At 38.6% G+C, this 19,965-nt stretch overlaps 1 protein-coding gene across 3 annotated transcripts in view; it reads left to right on the top strand.

Annotated features, from left to right (window-relative positions):
- CFAP61 (cilia and flagella associated protein 61) overlaps positions 1-19,965 on the top strand; it is a 423,133-nt gene that overhangs the window by 176,919 nt on the left and 226,249 nt on the right. For all 3 annotated transcript variants that reach the window (XM_073672462.1, XM_073672463.1, XM_073672461.1), the window contains one exon: positions 5,143-5,270. In XM_073672462.1, coding sequence (XP_073528563.1) covers positions 5,143-5,270 — 128 coding nt within the window. The remainder of the gene's footprint in view (positions 1-5,142; positions 5,271-19,965) is intronic.

Raw genomic sequence — 19,965 nt, 5'->3', positions numbered from 1 at the left:
GCTTCCATAGAACCGCAGTGCACTGGATAGCATTAAAGGCCTGTTTGATGCCTCCCTGCGAGCACTTTCCTCGTAATAGAAAGGGGTCATATGACTCATTGACCACAGCTCTTACTACTTGTCTGGTTTACTTCCCTACTTGTCACTTTATGACAAGTTGATGTAGCACATTCATTTTTTTCAGCGTTGTTCAGAATACTGATTCGATATACGTATTTTTCTTAGATTTTCCTAAATGGTCAATGCAAATCAGTCAGTATTATGTTAAAATCATCAACAGTTAAAGTGTAAATCAGGACAAACCTCCCAATGATAACAGTATTTTTTTCAAAACTACAAAAACTCAAAATGCAGTGTTCCAACTTATCATGCACAACAGAGTTTCCAAACAATTTATATGTTGTAAAGAACTGAAAATGGTCATTTGTAGAATTTGCAGAATTCAGAGGTCACATGTACTCAAATCAAAACTTTTTTTAAATCAAATGCATATTAACTGGCCAAGTTACATGATTACATAGGACACCTTCTTTGATATAATCTTCACAATTCTTGCATCCTTTTAACTGGTGAGTTTTTGGGTAGTTTCTCCTTGAATTTCTTTGCTGGATGTCAGAATAGCCTCCCAGAGCTGCTGTTTTGATGTGAACTGCCTCCTACCTTCATAGATCTTTTGCTTGAGGATACTCCAAAGGTTCTCAATAGAGTTGAGGTCAGGGGAGGATGGTGGCCACACCATGAGTTTCCCTCCTTTTATGCTCATAATAGCAATGACTCAGAGGTATTCTTTGCAGTATTAGACGGTGCTTTGTCATGCATGGAGATGATTTTGCTACGGGTGGCGCTGTTCTTTTATTTTGTACCATAGAAGAAAGTGGTCAGCCAGAAACTTTATATAGTTTACCAAGATCATTTTCACACCTTCATTGACCCTTTAGGGACCTACCAGCTCTCTCCCCATGATTCTGGCCCAAAAGATGATTCCTCCACCTCCTTGTTGAAATCGCAGCCTTGTTGGGACATGGTGGCCATCCACTACTCCATCCATCTGAACCATCCAGGGTTGTATGGCACTCATCAGTGAACGAGACTGTTTGAAAACTAGTCTTCATGTATGTCTTGAGCCCACTGCAACCGTTTCTGCTTGTGAGCACTATTTAGGGGTGGCTGAATATTAACCATTGGAGTAGCCTCTGGAGGATCCTACACCTTGAGGTTTACGGGCCTTCAGAGGCACGAGCAGCTTAAAATACCTGCTTGCTGCTTTGTAATGGTATATTAACAGTTGTTCTCTTAATCCAAAGATTTTGTCTGACAGAAACCTTCCTTATTATCTACATAGACCCATCTGTGCTCTGTATCAGTCACAAATCTCTTCACAGTACGATGATCACGATTAAGATTTTGTGAAATATCTAATGTTTTCATACCTTGTCCAAAGCATTGCACTATTTGATGCTTTTTGGCAGCAGAGGGATCCTTTTTTTCTCTTATTGCTTGAAACCTGTGACCTGCTTAATAATGTGGAACATCCTTCTTAAGTACCATATTTTTCGGATTATAAAACACACTTTTTCTCCCAAAATTTAAGAGTAAAATGTGGGTGCGTCTTATAATCCAAATGTAGCTTACCGGGGAGGGCAGCTGTGATGGAGCAGGGTCACAGGAGGCAGGGTCACTGCTGCAGGAAGTTGGTGGCGGCAGCAGGAGTTGGGCGATGCTGCCAGATCCGGGCTGGGAAGAGGGGGTGTCCTGGCGCTGCGGGCCCTGGGCTGTCAGAAAATGTCGGCGTTGAGCGGAGTCCCCCACATTTCCACTTTCTGCAGCAGTGACCCTGCCTCCTGTGACCTCGCTCCACCGCAGCCGCCACTCCCCGGTAAGCTACCGTAAAATCGGACTATAAGACTCACCACCATTTTAATAAAAAAATATTTTTCCTATTTTCCTCCCCAAAATTTGGGGTGCATCTTATGGTCCGGTGCGTCTTATAGTCCGCAAAATGCAGTATTTTTCCTTTAATTGGCCTCACCTGGCGAACTAATTATCACAGTTGTTTGAGATTGATTTCAGTTATCCAAAGAGCCCTGAGACACAATACCATCCATGAGTTTATTTGAAAAACAAAAAATTGCGTCTTTATGACACTTAAATCCAATTTGCATAATAATTTGGAACACAGTATATGTCCAATCCATTAGAAATCTAAAATGAACTATCCCAATCCAAAAATGATAGGAAAAATAGGTATGCTTGAGCGATGAAAAGGTAAGTATAAAACTTCACTTTTATTACAGTGATTTAAGAAATTGTGACTGACATATCAGCCCGATTCATTTCGGCGTTCAAGCCTTAGTCATGGTGAATCCTCAACTTTGTATCGTATCAGTAGAAAATACAGATAGTTATGCAAATAGCAAGCCCTAATACAGCTCCATTGACTAAAAAATAAAAATTTTACAGACAGGTCTAGGAAAATCGTTAAGGAGTTAAACAGCACTTTTACTTTAATCCATCTTATTGGCTAATGTGAACACCCCCTTACTTTAACTTTTACTCAGTTTGGATATGGTATAAATTCTGAAAGCCTTCTTATTCTGTTTGCCATATCACCCAGTTGTAAGGTACCTTGTGTGGCCACTGGATGTCAGAATTCTTCTGGACAAAGCTTGGATTAGCAGGACATGTGCTCATTGAAATGGAGAAAAGAAGATAATACAATTTGGCTCATATTTCCAAAATTTGGTGCAGATGCAAAAACTCAGTAACAAAGGAAGTCTGATTAAATAGGAATCTGATTTAATGATAAATGAGCAAATATGGGATCGTATTTATAGTTATTTTAGTTTGCATATTACTAGTTTTATTGACTTTGTCGATGATGACGATGTTTATTTTTTATGCAGTTTTTTTCTTTTTTTCATAGCAGTAGTAAGAAAACATTTTTAAAACGTTTCTAACATTGTGTCCTAGAAATATTCCCTAATACTTCAAATCAACAATATATTATAATTTCACTAAATCATTTATTTGTATGAAGTGTTTGAAGTACAAATTGATTGTGCCAACCAGTTTCTAAAATGACATATGGCAAATAGGATTTTCCATTAAATCATTTTGCTTCTTTTTTTTTATAAATAGCATAGTAGTTTTCCATTTGGAAATCACTTGCATGTTATTGTGAAAACTTAATTAGCTTCTATGGGACAATTTTTTTCAGAATATTTATCCCAATTTTGTGGCATAAAAAAAAATGTTGAAAGATAAAATATTTTGTCTGCCACTTTTCTGATTGCAAAAGTTGCTAAAAAACAAAGGCAGATCCGACCACCACTTGTCTGGCTAATGAATGTGGCACACGTGGCGCTGCGGAAGAGATTGAAGCAGCATTCCAATAATTCGGAAAAAGAAGGAAAAATTCCAGCTCCTAAAATTACAATATTTATTTAAAAAAAATAAAAACATGAATCCACAGTGCAAAGCAACGCGTTTCAAACACACACAGGCGTTCTTTATCAAAGCTACATGATAATGGATACCAGTGAAACTATATATAGGGAGGTGACCAATAGAATGGTTACATAATGGTCACATAATTGGCTAAAGGAGCCAGTGACAACATGCACATTTTTCGAAAATATGTGAATATTAATCTCGACCTGACAAAAACACTGAAAAGCCCAACAAAGGAGGAAAAAAAACAAAAAACGACGTATGATAAAACTCTACAAAAAAAGTTTGAAAAGACATTCCATACTATAGGTAGTGAAACATCACCTGCTTGTGTGCATTTAAACCTTCCGGATAGCAAGTGCCGAGGTTATAAATCCAGAAAGCCTCTCTTGTTAAAAGGCGTCTCCTGACATCTCCTCCCCTCAATGGGTTAACGACCCTTTCAATGCCAAATACACGAGTTTGTATGCCTTTGATGGTGAGTCACAAAATGCTTAGCATGAAAATTCATAAATGTGAACTGAAGGAAGGAAGGATATCAGTCAAATGCTCAGAGATACGAACTTTCAATTTTCTTGTAGTGCAGCCCACATACATTTTTTTTTACAAGCGGTACACATGATAAAATACACAACATTATAAGAATTACAGTTAATAAAACTTTTAATTTTATATTGTTGTGTTCCACTAGAATCATTATAAAAATGTGTAGTTTCAGAGTGTTTAAGGTATAAAAAGAAAATATTTAAACCAAGTTTAAGAACGCTCCTGCTTTCGAAACGCGTCTGGTTCTTCTATTTCCTTGCCCTATGTCCCCCCTACCATCTCCTCATATGGAGAGTTTTGGATGTTTTTTAGCCTAATTTTTGATGTTTGGAAATTTTTAAATCTTTGAAATAAAGACTTCATGATTTTAACCACACCATCTTGATTCGTGAATCAGAAACTGGATCAATTTCCTCTCCTTCCCAGTTTCAGAGTGTTGACAAGTTCTACAACGATCACTACTGCATCTATAAAAGCCTGGAATATCAAGCCAAGTTTTGCGTTGTTTATGGGATTGAAACAAACTCAGGGACAGAATATTACCCAAAGTCAAGGCTTTTTTAGCTACTATTTGGCAGCCAGGTTGTAGTAAATGAGATAAAGTGAAATCCTCATGAAGAATAGTTTGTGGATAATAGATTTAATGTTTAAACTGCAGACTGTATCTCAATGATAAAACCGTCTTATCTTCATAATATGTTTGTCGAGGTGTCCTATTGAGAGTGATCAGATCTTGCTGATCTTTGGGAGAGGTGTGCAAAATGGGTGAATGACAGGTTGGAGGCAGTGGTTATTGTTGAAGTATTGAATGAATTCTGGTATGGCAGACACATCACCCCTACAGATAAAGAGGAGGTCATCGATGTATCTGCCGTACCAGAATAGGTGGGAACCAATAGGATTATCCTGACGCATAGGACCGAGGAGGTGAGCTGGTTTCCGAACCCTTTTTTTATTCCAATAATTCACTAGTATAAATAAATCATTGGCCCCTATTTCTTGTTGTATGTGAAAATAGTAGCAAAAACAGCTGAAAAAAAGCCTAAGAGATGAATAAATGTGAATAATTAATGTACTGCTCGATAATTGATTACAATATATATATGAATTTGTATAAGAATATAATTTAGTGTTCTTTTTTTCTAGGCGCCTTATGCTTTGTACCACATTAATCGGAAGCTTACCTTGGAGCCCAAAATTACCATCAATGCTCATATTGTGGTAGTGGGGGCATCAGATGTTGGTGTATCTTTCCTCGAAACACTTGTGTTTTGGTAAGATTCCCTCTTCACTCATTTTTATTAACATAGTAATGTAAATGTAAACTCTAAGAAGAATCCTAAAGATAATCGCGTTTCGTTATATAAGCTAGCTAGCGAAATGTGTGTCGAGACCTGTGGTCTCCTGTCTTAGTTGTTTAGAGACTTCTTCAAGTAACAAGGTAAGAAAAAGTACTTATTCTATAATTTATGATGTCATAGTATGTTCGATTCTCTAAAATGTTCCCCAGAATAGTAACTTCATTTTTGTTTTTTCATAATTGTATTGTTCTAAGAAACTTTGAAACCTGTCTATTAGAGATAAAGCCCCACTTGCCCCACTATTCAGTTACTGTTTCCTGCACTAATCATTCATTCTCAAGCACTGCTCAAATCTGTCTACAAATCTTCAGTGAAGGATAAAATTACACCTGCTGCCTATAAAAGTCTATGGACAATGGGAGGGGGAGAAACTAAAGATAAAAGCAGGAAAGCAAAAAGAGAAGCAGCTCAGGCTTCTAGTGCAGAGGAAATAACTGATAAAAATGCAAGATACAAGTCATGTAATAAATAGAAATAGTTGTGGACAACCGGCAATCGACCCATGGAGGATAAATAATCCTCAGTTTGTTATGTATCTGCAGCTTATAGCCTATAGTTTCAGAAAGGGCACAACCCCTTTTAAAATTGGAAGCATTCACTGATTTGGAGTGTGGCTCTTATTGTATTAATAATTACGGGCATACAGTTTTTCTTAGTCCATAGATTTAATGGCTATAACTTTTGTTACATTGTATTAATATAAACTTCAAGAGGTACAATGGCTTTTCTAGTAAAATTACACCACTGATTTGCTATAGCTTCCCTACACATTAGACAAAAATTGTCCTCAAAATCACAGATTTTATCAGGACCAAACTATCTAATGTTGAGGTCTTCTTTTGATTGAAGATTTTGTCAGGAAGAAGAAAGAAGGATTTCCATACTTTTATTTAAAAATGCCTGATCCTTTATTCCTGAAAGTCATAAGGTGCTGTGCCAGAGAAGTCCAGAAGTGGTGCCAAATTAGATCTCATGCTTTGCACTGAGGAGGGTCAACACCCCGAAGCACGTGTCTGCAAACTGAGATTCTGACAAAACCTAAGATAAAAATAAAATGAGCAACTACCTTGCAGTAAATAAGTAATTAGCAATAGTGCATGAAAATAATGTAGCGTGCTTAGTTAACTTAATTTTGATGAAAAAATGTAAAAGCCATCCTACCCCGTCAGGGTGACCATATTCGGGACGGTCCTACCTAACCTCTAGTAGTAAAACCTTACCATATGTCAAATGACATAGATGTGAATAAGGGCCGAGCAGGACCAAAACCCCGACTAAAGGACACCCTGCCATGGGGAGCTATATAAACGTAATGTCCAGCTGAAAGAAAAGGGAGGCCATACCCTTATTTGCATAGAGTTTTATGGCTGTGTGTCCTTTAGTTTCGGTCTTGCTCGGCCTTTATTGACATTTACGTCATTTGGCATATGGTAAGGTTTTAATATTAGAGGTTAGGATAGTCCCGAATAGGGTCACCTTGATGTGGTGGAATGGTTTTTTCATTTTTTTGCTCAAAATTATATTAACTAAGTACCCTATATTATTTTCATGCACTGTTGCTATTTATTTTCTGTAGGGTATTTGCTCATTTTGTTTTTATCTTAGGTTTTGTCTGTTTAGTGGCCTGTGTGAACATGCGCCTACACGTTGCATGCATACCAAATTATATTTCTGTTCATCTCTTTAGGAAATTTAAATACTGTTTTTGCTTTTATCCTTAGTCATGTGTCAAGGCCCGTTAAAAGGGCAACATTGATTTTTAGGATTGTTACTTCCAATAGGTGGCACTAGAGTTTAAGCCCTCTTCCTCTTCAAGGAGACAATTTGAATATATAATTTCCCAGAGGAGCATTGTACGGCCTATAAGTTTCCTTACTCTAGCATGTCAGGCATGTCAATCTCCGGTAGGAGAAACGTTGTCCCTTATTCTCAATAAAACAATACAAGCCCACTCAGCCGAGCATGCATGTTAAATAGCAGAGTTGGGCTCTATAGCTGTCAGCCAGTAGTGCAATGCAACTTTAGACTCTAGCATCTATAACGCCTAACTGGTACCCAATAATCACATGATTTATTCTCAACCAGACCTAGAAGTGACATTTATCTGCAACTGCTACTACTCAATGTATGAAGAGCAATCCTTACAAAAAATCCTCTCACCCAAAAGTAGAGAAAAAAATTGTGGAGAACAAGATGTCACCTTGTACATGGTTAAATAATATAGGTCATTATAAAAGTACGTGCCAAGTTGTGGTCTTTGAAGCTCTGTAATTAAAAAAAAAAAAGCATGACTACAATATTCCGTGAAATTTTTTATTAACTGCAGAACAACATGCGTGATGTCCATTATTCAGTGTGAACAGTGTTCATTGCAGTACATAGGAAAACGGATTGATAAACTTCTTAATGGTATCGTCAGTCCTGAGTCATGTAATACACTCCTCAATGTGGAAATTGCAACACCAAGCAGGATAAAAAGTTGTAGGAGTTATGGAAATCACAGGATCGATACACTCATGGGGCCCAGTTCATTAAAGGGAATCTGTCATAGGATCAACCTAAGCCATCTATATGGGCATGTAGGTCTGATTACTTGATATCTGTCTTTAAATGTTTTATTCCAGCGAAATCCATGTTTGTCTTAATATGTAAATTAGCTGTTAAGATCTATGGGCTGGACACTGATCTCCCTGAGAATCTGCTCCCAGAGAATTTTTTAAAGGAAAGGGGGAGTTACTACAACAACAACATGATGTAGGGACAGATACCCTGATTCCAGTGATCACTTACTGGGCTGTTTGCTGCAGCTTTGATAAAATCACTGCTGCAGATCTACGAGTTTTCTGAATGTATAACACTGCCTACACTGTGCATAGGCAGAAAGCTGCAAATCAGTGGTGGGGCGGGGTTATACAGAGCTCATAATACAGAGGACTACATGGCAGCAGGTTTACTAGTCCTCTGGTGGTAAATCCAGGAGATTATCAAAACTACAGGAAGCAGCCCAGTAAGTGATTCATAGCTGGAATCAGGGTCTCTGTCTCTACATTAGGAGGTAAAAACCTGATAAAAGATTCCCTTTAAATTTCTTAAATGTTTTCCTTCTATTTTATTATTTTTGACAGTACATGTTACATACTGTTCCTGCTTCTTGTTCTGTGTGGAATACCAGCACATAAGAGCCCTAATCAGACATGTAGGCACAATGTATTGTAGGGTAAGAAAAGCCATCTCTGAAATCCATTTTGTATATGACATTTCATACGCCACAATTCTGAAATGACCTCGGCTAATTGGAGTGATGTTCTTAACAACTGCTCAAATCCTTTTGACTCTGCAGTATCTTGTCTGGGCTTCACTTTAGCAGTGGGTTTTAATCCTTCCCTTTGTATACAGGTGGAAGTAATGTAATTGCTTCTTGATAAGGGTAAATATCCTTTGTAATCCATGATTGAAAATATCTTTTTAATCCGTCCGGTACTGAAAGAAAGTTTCAAAGAGATGGAGAAATGTAATGTAAATACTATAGAGATAAGGGAAATTACATAAACCCAGAACAGAAATGTAATAAAGTGACGTGTCTGTCTGTGGATTATGGAATCTGATTTACTATTCATATGCACAGGGGATTATTTGCACTGCAGTCTGCTGATATCGTTGAAATGAGACTATGTCTCTTTGACAGATACATTTAAATATTAGTCTCCTTTTAACATTTGATCATTGTCTTTGCTATGTCATTGTGCTTTTACTGGGTCCCTATAATATTCTTTTAGATCAGTATGATTTTATTTGTCTCTAAGCGGCAAAGAAATTTGCTGACATTAATGAAGAAAACTTTCTTTTACTGATATATTTTATTTAAAAAAAAAACTTTTTTGCATCAGTTAAAAGTCTTCTCCATAATTATATATTGTTTTTCCTAGATTTCCACATTTGAAAGAGTGACTTTGTCAAGTGAAGTCGGATGGTCCCTAGACATTAGCCTTTCTGAAGCTGCTGATAAAACTGTCACCTCTTTATTAAAGAGGACTTAAAGGGGGTTTCCACTAATCAGACAACCCCTTCTCAATCTCTATGCTTCCCTCTTGTAAAATAATAACACCTATATTCACCTCCGGTGCCGTTCCAGCAGTGTCGGCACTGGCTCTCCCAGGGATCACGTGACATTGTTATGTTACGCGTTCCCTGCTGCCAATCAGTGGCCACTTCACTCTCCCCACCTTTGGACAAATCACATACATCCAGAGGAAGTGAGTGTGCAGCCACAACTCTGATTTCCTCCAGATGTATGTGAGTTATCTGAAGGTGCAGAGAATGAAACCACTGCTGATTGGCTGCAGGGATTGCAGCACATAACAATGTCACACGATCCCTGGGAGAGCCAGTGCCGACACCATTGAAATGGCGCCGGCACCAGAGGTGAATATTGGTGTTATTATCTTACCGTGGCAAAACATAGGTATTGAGAAGGGGGTGTTCGAGTAGTGTACAACCTCTTTAACAATTGATAATCTATAATGTGAGATTGATCAGCAGAAATCTGCTCTGGCAGAAGCAATGTATGGGTCAGAACACAGCAGTGATGGCCACTCCATTAAAGATAAAGCGACATACTTGGCAGAGACCGCAAAAAATCTTTTGGGCAATGTTCTTCTCCCTTCAGTGCATGAGCAGGTTTAAGATGAGCGGTGGAGGTGCTGGGTGTCGAACCTCCACTCATCTCATATTGATTTAACCTACACCCGCTTTATCAATTGCTAAGTCTTGGAAAACCCTTTTAAATTCCTACTCCTATGTTTTGTTTTTGTTTAATTTCAGCATTTATTAGTTATCAGTAAGACAAGTTCAGTGTCTACTGCCATTTCTAGCACCGCTCTGGTCTTCTCCTATACCATATGACCACAGTTGTGACCATCCGACTCCACACAGTGTTTCTATGTGACTGTCTCAATGTAAGTCTATGACATTCAGAACAAGGCTCTCATAGACTTGCATTAAGAGGAATCTGTCACCAGGTTTCTACTATGTAATCTGAGAGAAACATGATGTAGAGGCAGAGATCCTGATTCCAGTGATGTTACTTGCTGGTCTGCATGCTGTCATTTTGATACAATCTCTGTTTTCTCTGCTGCAAATCTACTAGTGCTCTGTATAACCCCGCCCACACCACTGATTGGCAGCTTTCTGTGTACACTGTATATTGACAGAAAGCTGCCAGTTAGTTAGGGCTGTGATACACACAGCAGTTGACTAGGAGGCACAAGACTCCTAGTCCTCTAGTGATGATCTCCTGCTGATAAAACACTAATTGTATTGAATCAGCAAGACACATCCCAGTATGTGACATGTCACTGGAATCAGGGTCTCAGCCTCTACATCATGTTGCTTTCTGATTACATAGCAAAAAACTGCTGACAGATTCCCTTTAAGAAAGAAACTAACAGACTATGGTGTGAGCTGGGAGGAAAAAGCTGCAGTCAGATGATGCAGGAGAAGTCTGGAGAGCGACCTGTAAGTATATTAATGCACATTCTGGACATACTTTATTGAAATAATCCATAAGCCATAATCATCAACATTAACAGAAATAAACACTTGAAATAGATCACTCTGTAATGACTTTATATAATATATGAGTTTCACTTTTTGTATTGAAGAACTGAAATAAATTAACTTTTTGATGATATTCTAATTTAGTGAGAAGCACCTGTACTATTTGACTGTGAACTATTATTATACAGATGAATAATAAAGGGGATGTTTCAGTGCAAACATTACAATATCTTATCAATTGCCATCTCACATCTTTGATAAAAGATTATAAAGTGGTGTAATTATTTAATAATTTTTATCACGTTGCACTTTCATTTTCCAGGAATGCACTGGTTGTCTGGTTGTTATCATGAGGCTAGACTGCAGTTAAAAGCATCTAACTACATGGTATCACCTTTGTTTTATTGGACGATAGGATGAGAGCTCTTTGCTGCATGAGCCAAGATAAATGGCTGTCACAATGAGAAGAGCAAAGGAAATTGTTTGAGACAGATGTCATGAATCAAAGTGAAGAGTTATCTACGCCATTGATATGTCATTAATATTTGTTCTGAGACAACCCCTTTAAGGTGCTATTATTTTGGCTCCTAGTTTACATTCCTAACAATAATTTCTTTATGTAAATTATCTTAGCAGTCAGTGACAAATAATAAAATAATATCCTTTCTCATTGGCAAGAGTGATAGTTCATACACAAAAGTATATCTCTGACGTTAATTGTTCTAGTCGTTATTATATGAAGTGGTATAATTGCTTAACCCCTTCATCACTTGTGCTTTCTTTTTCTCCTCTCCTTTTTCCAAAAGTAATAACTTTTAGTTTTCGGTCAACATAGTTGTGTGAGGGCTCATTTTTTGTGTGACGCACTGTAGTCTTGAATGACACTAATTATTTCATCCTACAATGTATTTGAAAACAGGAAAAACATTTCAAAGGTGGAGAAATGGATACAAAATAAATGTAATTCCGACATTTTTTTGTGTTTCAAGTTGTTCCTATCTTACAAAATTAATACTTATCCAAAGGATAGATGTTACATAGCCTTGTATGGGATATAGCTTCTATAAAAAAATGTACCTTTAATGCTCTAATCGCTACCTCCGTTCTACAGAAACTTAAGTATAGTCAAACATACTAATTAGAGTGCTTGGTGTACCCTTGGAGTGGCTAAGAGAAGTGCACTGTTCCGCCCACTGGTTTTGCATGTCCCCACCTCTCTCGCTGGTGATTGACAGCACTGGCTTAGCTGGAGTCAGCACTGTCTGCAGAAAATTTTAGGCACCAGTGTTGTCAATCACCTGTGAGGTAGGTGGGGACATGCAAAACCCGTGGGTGTAATGGTGCACTGAGCCTGTCGGCCACATCAAGGGCACACAGTGCTCCTTTTAAAGCATATTTGAGTATCCATTTCACTGCTAGTGTTTTTTTTTGTTTTACATTTTGCACCTTTTGGTTTCGAGGACAATTTTCACACTTTTGATGTGAACAAATAAAATCTAAATTACAAAATAAAAAGTTGATATTAAACCCCCATATCTACCCTCATGGTAAAATTGTTGTTCCTCTTCTGTTAAAGTAAGAAAAATCCACAATGGTCACTGAAATAACTTGAAACTGACAAAAGTAATTTTATTGAATATCAACTAATGAAAATCAGACATTGCTTTTGAAAAACTGAAAAAATAAAAAACCCCGAACTAATGAAAATGACCTGGACAAAAACCTCTAGAAAAGATTGAAAATAATTTGAGCATAGGAGCATGTTAAACTAAGATGTGTCCTGTCATGAGCATTACAGGTGTCTACAAACTTGTAATCAGTCTGTCTGCCTATTTAGAGGATGAAAAGTAGTCACTGTGCTGTTTGGAATCATGGTGTGTACCACACTGAACATGGACCAAAAAAAGCTAAGGAGAGAGATAAGAAAGAAAATCATGGACAAACATGTTAAAGATAAAGGCTATAAGACCATCTCCAACTACAATTGTACATAATATTCAGAATTTTAAGGTCTATGTAATTGTAGTCAACTTTCCTGGACATGACAAAATTGCAGGGGGAGAATTAATTACAAATTGAAGAGACGGATAATATGAATAGTAACCAAAGAGCCCAGAATATCTTCAAAAATTATTAGAACTCCAAGGTCAAGGTACATCAGTGTCAGATCACACCATCCGTCACTGTCTTGGCCAAAGTGGACTTCATTGAAGATGACCAAGTAGGAAAGCACTGTTGAAAGCAAATCATAAAAAAGCGAGGTTGGATTTTATCAAAATGCATATATACAAGCCACAAAGTGTCTGGCAGAATGTCCTTTGGACAGATGAGACAAAACTAGTGCTTTTTGGCAAGTCTCATTAGCTCTCTATTCACAAACACAAAAATGAAGCACAGAAAAGATCATTGTATTTACTGTGAAACTCGGAGGAGGCTCGGTTATATTTTGGGGCTTCTTTGCTGTATCTGACACAGGGTGTCTTGAATCTGTGCAGGGTACAATGAAATCTCAAGGCTATCAAGGGATTCTAGAGAGAAATGTGCTGCCCAGTGTCAGAAAGCTTGGTCTCAGTCGCAGGTCATGGGTCCACCGACAGTATAGTGACCCGAAACACACAGCTAAAAACACCCAAGAATGGCTAAGAGGAAAACATTGGACTATTCTGAAGTGGCCTTCTATGAGCCCTGACCTAAATCCTATTGAACATCCGTAGATGAGCTGAAACATGCCGTCTGGAGAAGGCACCTTCACATCTGAGACATCTGGAGCAGTTTGCTCATGAGGAGTGGGCAAAATACCTGTGGACATGGGCAGAAGTCTCATTGACTATTACAGAAATTGTTTGCCTCAAAAGGTTGTGCAATAAAATATTACATTAGGATACCATCTTTTTTGTCCAGGCCATTTTCATTAGTTTGCTTTTTGAAATTTTTCTTTGGAACCACAATTCAAAATCTATGTCTGTTTGTTTTTCATTGCTTGATATTCAGTAAATTGAAGTTGAAAATGACTTTTGTCAGTTTCAAGTTATTTCAGTGCCCATTGTGGGTTTTTCTTACTTTAATAAGAAGAGGAACAACAATTTTATCCACACATGTACAGTACAGACCAAAAGTTTGGACACACTTTCTCATTTAAAGATTTTTCTGTATTTTCATGACTTTGAAAATTGTACATTCACACTGAAGACATCAAAACTATGAATTAACACATGTGGAATTATATACTTAACAAAAAAGTGTGAAACAACTGAAAATATGTCTTATATTCTTGGTTCTTCAAAGTAGCCACCTTTTGCTTTGATGACTGCTTTGCACACTCTTGGCATTCTCTTGATGAGCTTCAAGAGGTAGTCACCGGAAATGGTCTTCCAACAACCTTGAAGGAGTTCCCAGAGATGCTTAGCACTTGTTGGCCCTTTTGCCTTCACTCTGCGGTCCAGCTCACCCCAAACCATCTCGATTGGGTTCAGGTCTGGTGACTGTGGAGGCCAGGTCATCTGGCGTAGCACCCCATCACTCTCCTTCATAGTCATGAAAATGCAGAAAAATCTTTAAATGAAAAGGTGTGTCCAAACTTTTGGTCTGTACTGTATATCATTTCTGAAAGAAGATACTCAGCGCAATGTCAAAATGCCTCTCACCACACAGGCACCTTCATGCAATTTTGCATTAAAGTGAATTTTTTAATAACAATTGCATAAACATTTATACTAGTGGCTAAAAGTGTGATTTTCACAAGAAGTAATAGGAGAAAAAACACCCAACAATCTGTTACCTAATTTCTGCCAAGTACCCTATATGTGTTCATTCTCAACCGCCTGGGCGCACAGCACGGCTCAGCAGGGAAGGAGCTCCATTTGGCTTTTGGAGTACAAATTTTGCTGGAATGGTTTCTGTCGCTATATTGCATATTCAGAGCCCCTGAGGTATTAGTTCAGAGGAAACCCTCAGAAGTGACCTCATTTTGGAAACTATATCCATCAATGCATTTACGAAAGAGTGTAGCTACCATTTTGACCCCAAAAGTGTCTTTAGGAAGTTAATGTGCTATTTATTGCTATTTTTTTTCCCGTATTAGGGGTTCACTTTTTTTCACCATTGGCATAAGTGACGTATTACCTTTATTTTGTGTGTCAGTATGATTAATGAGATACTAAATTGATATTGTTTTATTTATGTTTTATTATCTTTGTATATTAAAAATACTTGTCATTTTTATTTTAGAAGGCTATTTCTCAGTCTTGATTGCAGCTAAAGAAGAGATCCAAGACTCATTTTGAAGCTGAGATTAAAGTAGTCATGGTAGTCATGACCCAGCCTGAGAAATCACGGGATACGGCGAAGTCAGACAGCCAGATATACTGGACCGAGATCGGAACGCAGTGCACGGAGTGGCCGGCGACTCTCCCGACCCAAGCATGACATCTTAATATAATTCTATGAAGCTGTCACACTCAGGTCGGGAGAGCTGCCAGCCAGTCCGTGCATTGTGTTCCGATCTATGTCCTATTTATATGGCCGTCTGACTGCGCTCACTTTAACGCATGATATCTTGGGCTGGATCTCGACTACTGCCGTGATCCTGGAGGAACTGCACACCATTAAGCACAAGTATGCTGAAGTAGTTTTGTTAGTTGCTTCTCATATCCAAAAAATCACACCATTCATCTCAATTGAATGACAAAGTAACACTAGTATAGCTTGAGTAACATAGGGTGACAGTAGTGTAGCAACATTTTGGATTTAAACCCTTCATCAGGCCTAAGAGACTCACCCAAGCAGCATAAGAGACTGTAGATAATACACGGTCCGGGATGAGAATTCCCAATAAGGCGTCCCTTTAAGAAGTACATTCCTGAAAAAAAGTTTTTGGTAGCATGAAGGCAAAAATGTGGTCCTGGGGTAGTATTACCCCAGTAGAAGACCTCCTATGTGCTATTTGGAGGAATGGTATGGAGGCCCCTTCCCATGAGGAATGGGCTAAGGTTCCTCAGATATTATGCCAGTAGCTGGAGTCTGACTATCCGTCACATTTGCATATTTATTTAAGACAATTGTCATGAAGGGAGTGAACAATTCTGAGACTGCTGTAGTCAATACAAGTGGCATTTTTCTGATGAGTTTGGAGAGATCACTTACTAGTGGTATGGTGTGGTCTCCATACCATCCCTCCAACAAGCACATAGAATGTTTAGAGGTCTTCTATTGAGGAATACTACCCCAAAAACCATGCTTTTACCTTTTACTATACCAAAAAATTTTTTAGGAACATGCTCCTCAAAGAGTCACCTTCCTGGACATTCTCATCACTGACCATGTATCCTCATCTACAGTCTCTTGTATTGCTTGGGTGACTCTTTTAGGCCTCATGAAGGGTTCAAACCCGAAACGTTGCTACGCTACTGTCACCTTACAGTGGTGGCCAAAAGTATTGGCACCCGTGCAATTCTGTCAGATAATACTCAGTTTCTTCCTGAAAATGATTGCAATCACAAATTCTTTGGTATTATTATCTTCATTTAATTTGTCTTCAATGAAAAAAACACAAAAAGGATTGTCCTAAAGCCAAATTGGATATAATTCCACACGAAACCTAAAAAAGGGGGTAGACAAAAGTATTGGCACTGTTTGAAAAATCATGTGATGCTTCTCTAATTCGTGTAATTAACAGCACCTGTAACTTACCTGTGGCACCTAACAGGTGTTGGCAATAACTAAATCACACTTGCAGCCAGTTAACATGGATTCAAGTTGACTCAACCTCTGTCCTGTGTCCTTGTGTGTACCACATTGAGCATGGAGAAAAGAAAGAAGACCAAAGAACTGTCTGAGGACTTGAGAAACCAAATTGTGAGGAAGCATGAGCAATCTCAAGGCTACAAGTCCATCTCCAAAGACCTGAATGTTCCTGTGTCTTCCGTGCGCAGTGTCATCAAGAAGTTTAAAGCACATGGCACTGTGGCTAACCTCCCTAGATGTGGACGGAAAAGAAAAATTGACTAGAGATTTCAACGCAAGATTGTGCGGATGGTGGATAAAGAACCTCGACTAATATCCAAACAAGTTCAAGCTGCCCTGCAGTCCAAGGGTACAACAGTGTCAACCCGTACTATCCGTCGGCGTCTGAATGAAAAGGGACTGTATGGTAGGATACCCAGGAAGACCCCACTTCTTACCCCGAGACATAAAAAAGCCAGGCTGGAGTTTGCCAAAACTTACCTGAGAAAGCCTAAAACGTTTTGGAAGAATGTTCTCTGGTCAGATGAGACAAAAGTAGAGCTTTTTGGGAAAAAGCATCAACATGGAGTGTACAGGAAAAAAAAAGAGGCATTCAAAGAAAAGTACACGGTCCCTACAGTCAAGCATGGCGGAGGTTCCCTGATGTTTTGGGGTTGCTTTGCTGCCTCTGGCACTGGACTGCTTGACCGTGTGCATGGCATTATGAAGTCTGAAGACTACCAACAAATTTTGCAGCATAATGTAGGGCCCAGTGTGAGAAAGCTGGGTCTCCCTCAGAGGTCATGGGTCTTCCAGCAAGACAATGACCCAAAACACACTTCCAAAAGCACTATAAAATGGTTTGAGAGAAAGCACTGGAGACTTCTAAGGTGGCCAGCAATGAGTCCAGACCTGAATCCCATAGAACACCTGTGGAGAGATCTCAAAATGGCAGTTTGGAGAAGGCATCCTTCAAATATCAGGGACCTGGAGCAGTTTGCCAAAGAAGAATGGTCTACAATTCCAGCAGAGCATTGTAAGAAACTCATTGATGGTTACCGGAAGCGGTTGTTCGCAGTTATTTTGGCTAAAGGTTGTGCTACCAAGTATTAGGCTGAGGGTGCCAATACTTTTGTCTGGCCCATTTTTGGAGTTTTGTGTGAAATGATCAATGATTTGATTTTTGCTTCATTCTCTTTTGTATTTTTTCCTTGCAAGCAAATGAAATGAAGATAATAATACCAAAGAATTTGTGATTGCAATCATTTTCAGGAAGAAACTGAGTATCTGACAGAATTGCAGGGGTGCCAATACTTTTGGCCACCACTGTATGTCATTCAAGCTATTCTACTGTCACTTTTTGTCATTCAATTGAAATTGTGTTATTTATTTTAGATATGAGAAGCAACTAATATAACCATTTCAGCGTACTTGTGCTTATTGGTTTGGTGTTCCTCCAAATGACTTTGCTTCATACATGAATTTAGGAGCACAGGGGTCTGTTGTAGAACTAGCACCCGCCGTTTAACCTACAAATCAGCTAGGGTGTGCAATCAGCATCCCTTTAATAGTACTGCAGCTGCAATTCTTTTTTGTTTGTTTGGGGTTTTTTTGCTTTGTTTTCTCCTGCATAAACAACATAAAGATGGCAGTCTCACTTTTTGTAATGTAAACTAAGATCTGCATGGAATATCTACAGATTGACTGCAAGCAGAGCCGACATAATGACAGTGTTGTGATAACTTCTGTTATCTGGCTGCACAATACCCAATATCCTGCACATCTGTCCTTCCTGGCATTCACTAGTCCAACACTTGCGGTTTAATTAGGCATTTTATCTTTACATTAGTCTGAGGACATCTGAAGCCTTCCAACACTGCCTGTCACTAATTAGTGGACTAATTAAATAGTTTCTGATCACGGATCTTACTTGTAATAAATGCTTTTTGGGGGGTTTTATTTTGCGGCACTATCTGTTGCCTTGTTGCCGGCTGATAAGAACGAGCTTTTCCCTGTAGTGTGAATTATATTGTTGCAGTGAAGGAAGCTGGAGGGAAGATGACATTGTTGCGGTTCAGCATTTGTTCTGCGGTGTCATTAATCTCTCATCACTCTGAAGTTATTGGCGTCTTTTGACACATGTGAATAGAGCGCACACTATTTGTGAGGATTGATTGGAGGAATTCTCCCTGTTGTTAATGGTGATGGATGCTATCAATGACTGATAACAATTTTACATTAGTTAAACCTCTTCTCATTGATCTCAGCATATGTAAACATGCAGGCATACTATAAATCTATGTCTTCCTACTGTTTGGCTTATAAGAAAAGCGCTCTCCTTATTGTCTATTTTTACTAGTATTGCTTTTGTTTTGTATTGCTTACAACTTGTACTGATGTCATTCTCAAGATCTCTAAAACATTGTTTTAAACACTAACCTTCATTTTTTTATTTCTTTTTTTTTACCCCCAATCAATAGTACTTGTGAAAATAAGAAACTTTGTAATATATCTTATCAGATAAATCTGCTTCTTTCTCCTCCCGGACTGATCATTCATTCTCAAAATTCTCAATTCACAAGAAAAAGCTGTCTTCAGTGAACACAGGTTTTCCCATTACTGAGATAAGAAATGACAGTTGGTGCTGATAATATTCTATGGAGAACTGTAACTGTTGTTTCAGGAGAACTTGCGGAAGAATGTCTGTGTCTGCCAGCTCCTCCCTCCCTTCTCCATAGAATTTTAAAAGCACCAATTGTCATTTCCTATCTCAGTAATAGGAAATTACTTAATTATTTAATTAATTAATAGGAGATTTTACATATGAATTGGGAGTGAAAGATCAGTCCAGTGAGAAGCAGATTTCTATGATAAGATATATTACAAAGGGTTGCTTCTTTTTATGTGTACTATTTATTTATTACCTAACGCTGGTTATACATTAACCCTTTTCTGGCCCACGGCGTACTAATACTTATCTGCGCCCTGGGCCTTATACATATTATTACGCTATTTCTTTAATGGTCGCGGTGATCGCATTAAATTTCCGGCGCCATCTTACCTCAGGGTAGATGGCGCCATCATCCCGGGGGATGTCAACGCCCCCCCGCAGCCACGATCACTGTGATTGGCTGTTCAATTCTGAACAGCCAATCGCAGCATTTCTCACTGTTTCAGATTGCCGGAAACAGTGATGTGCAGCCTAGGATCGGTGCTCTGAGAGCACCGATCCTAGGTTGTTGCTTAGTGACCCCAGCCTTGGCCCCAACCCGCTCTGATCATTGCGATCGTCGATCACATCGATCGCACCGATCAGAGCGCTACCACGCGG

This window comes from Phyllobates terribilis, unplaced genomic scaffold, assembly GCF_046119375.1.
Source record: "Phyllobates terribilis strain yellow unplaced genomic scaffold, ASM4611937v1 Scaffold_3__8_contigs__length_932513732, whole genome shotgun sequence".
Lineage (NCBI taxonomy): Eukaryota > Metazoa > Chordata > Amphibia > Anura > Dendrobatidae > Phyllobates > Phyllobates terribilis.
Note: the sequence above shows the minus strand (reverse complement) of the source record. Positions and strands in the feature narration are given on the sequence as shown.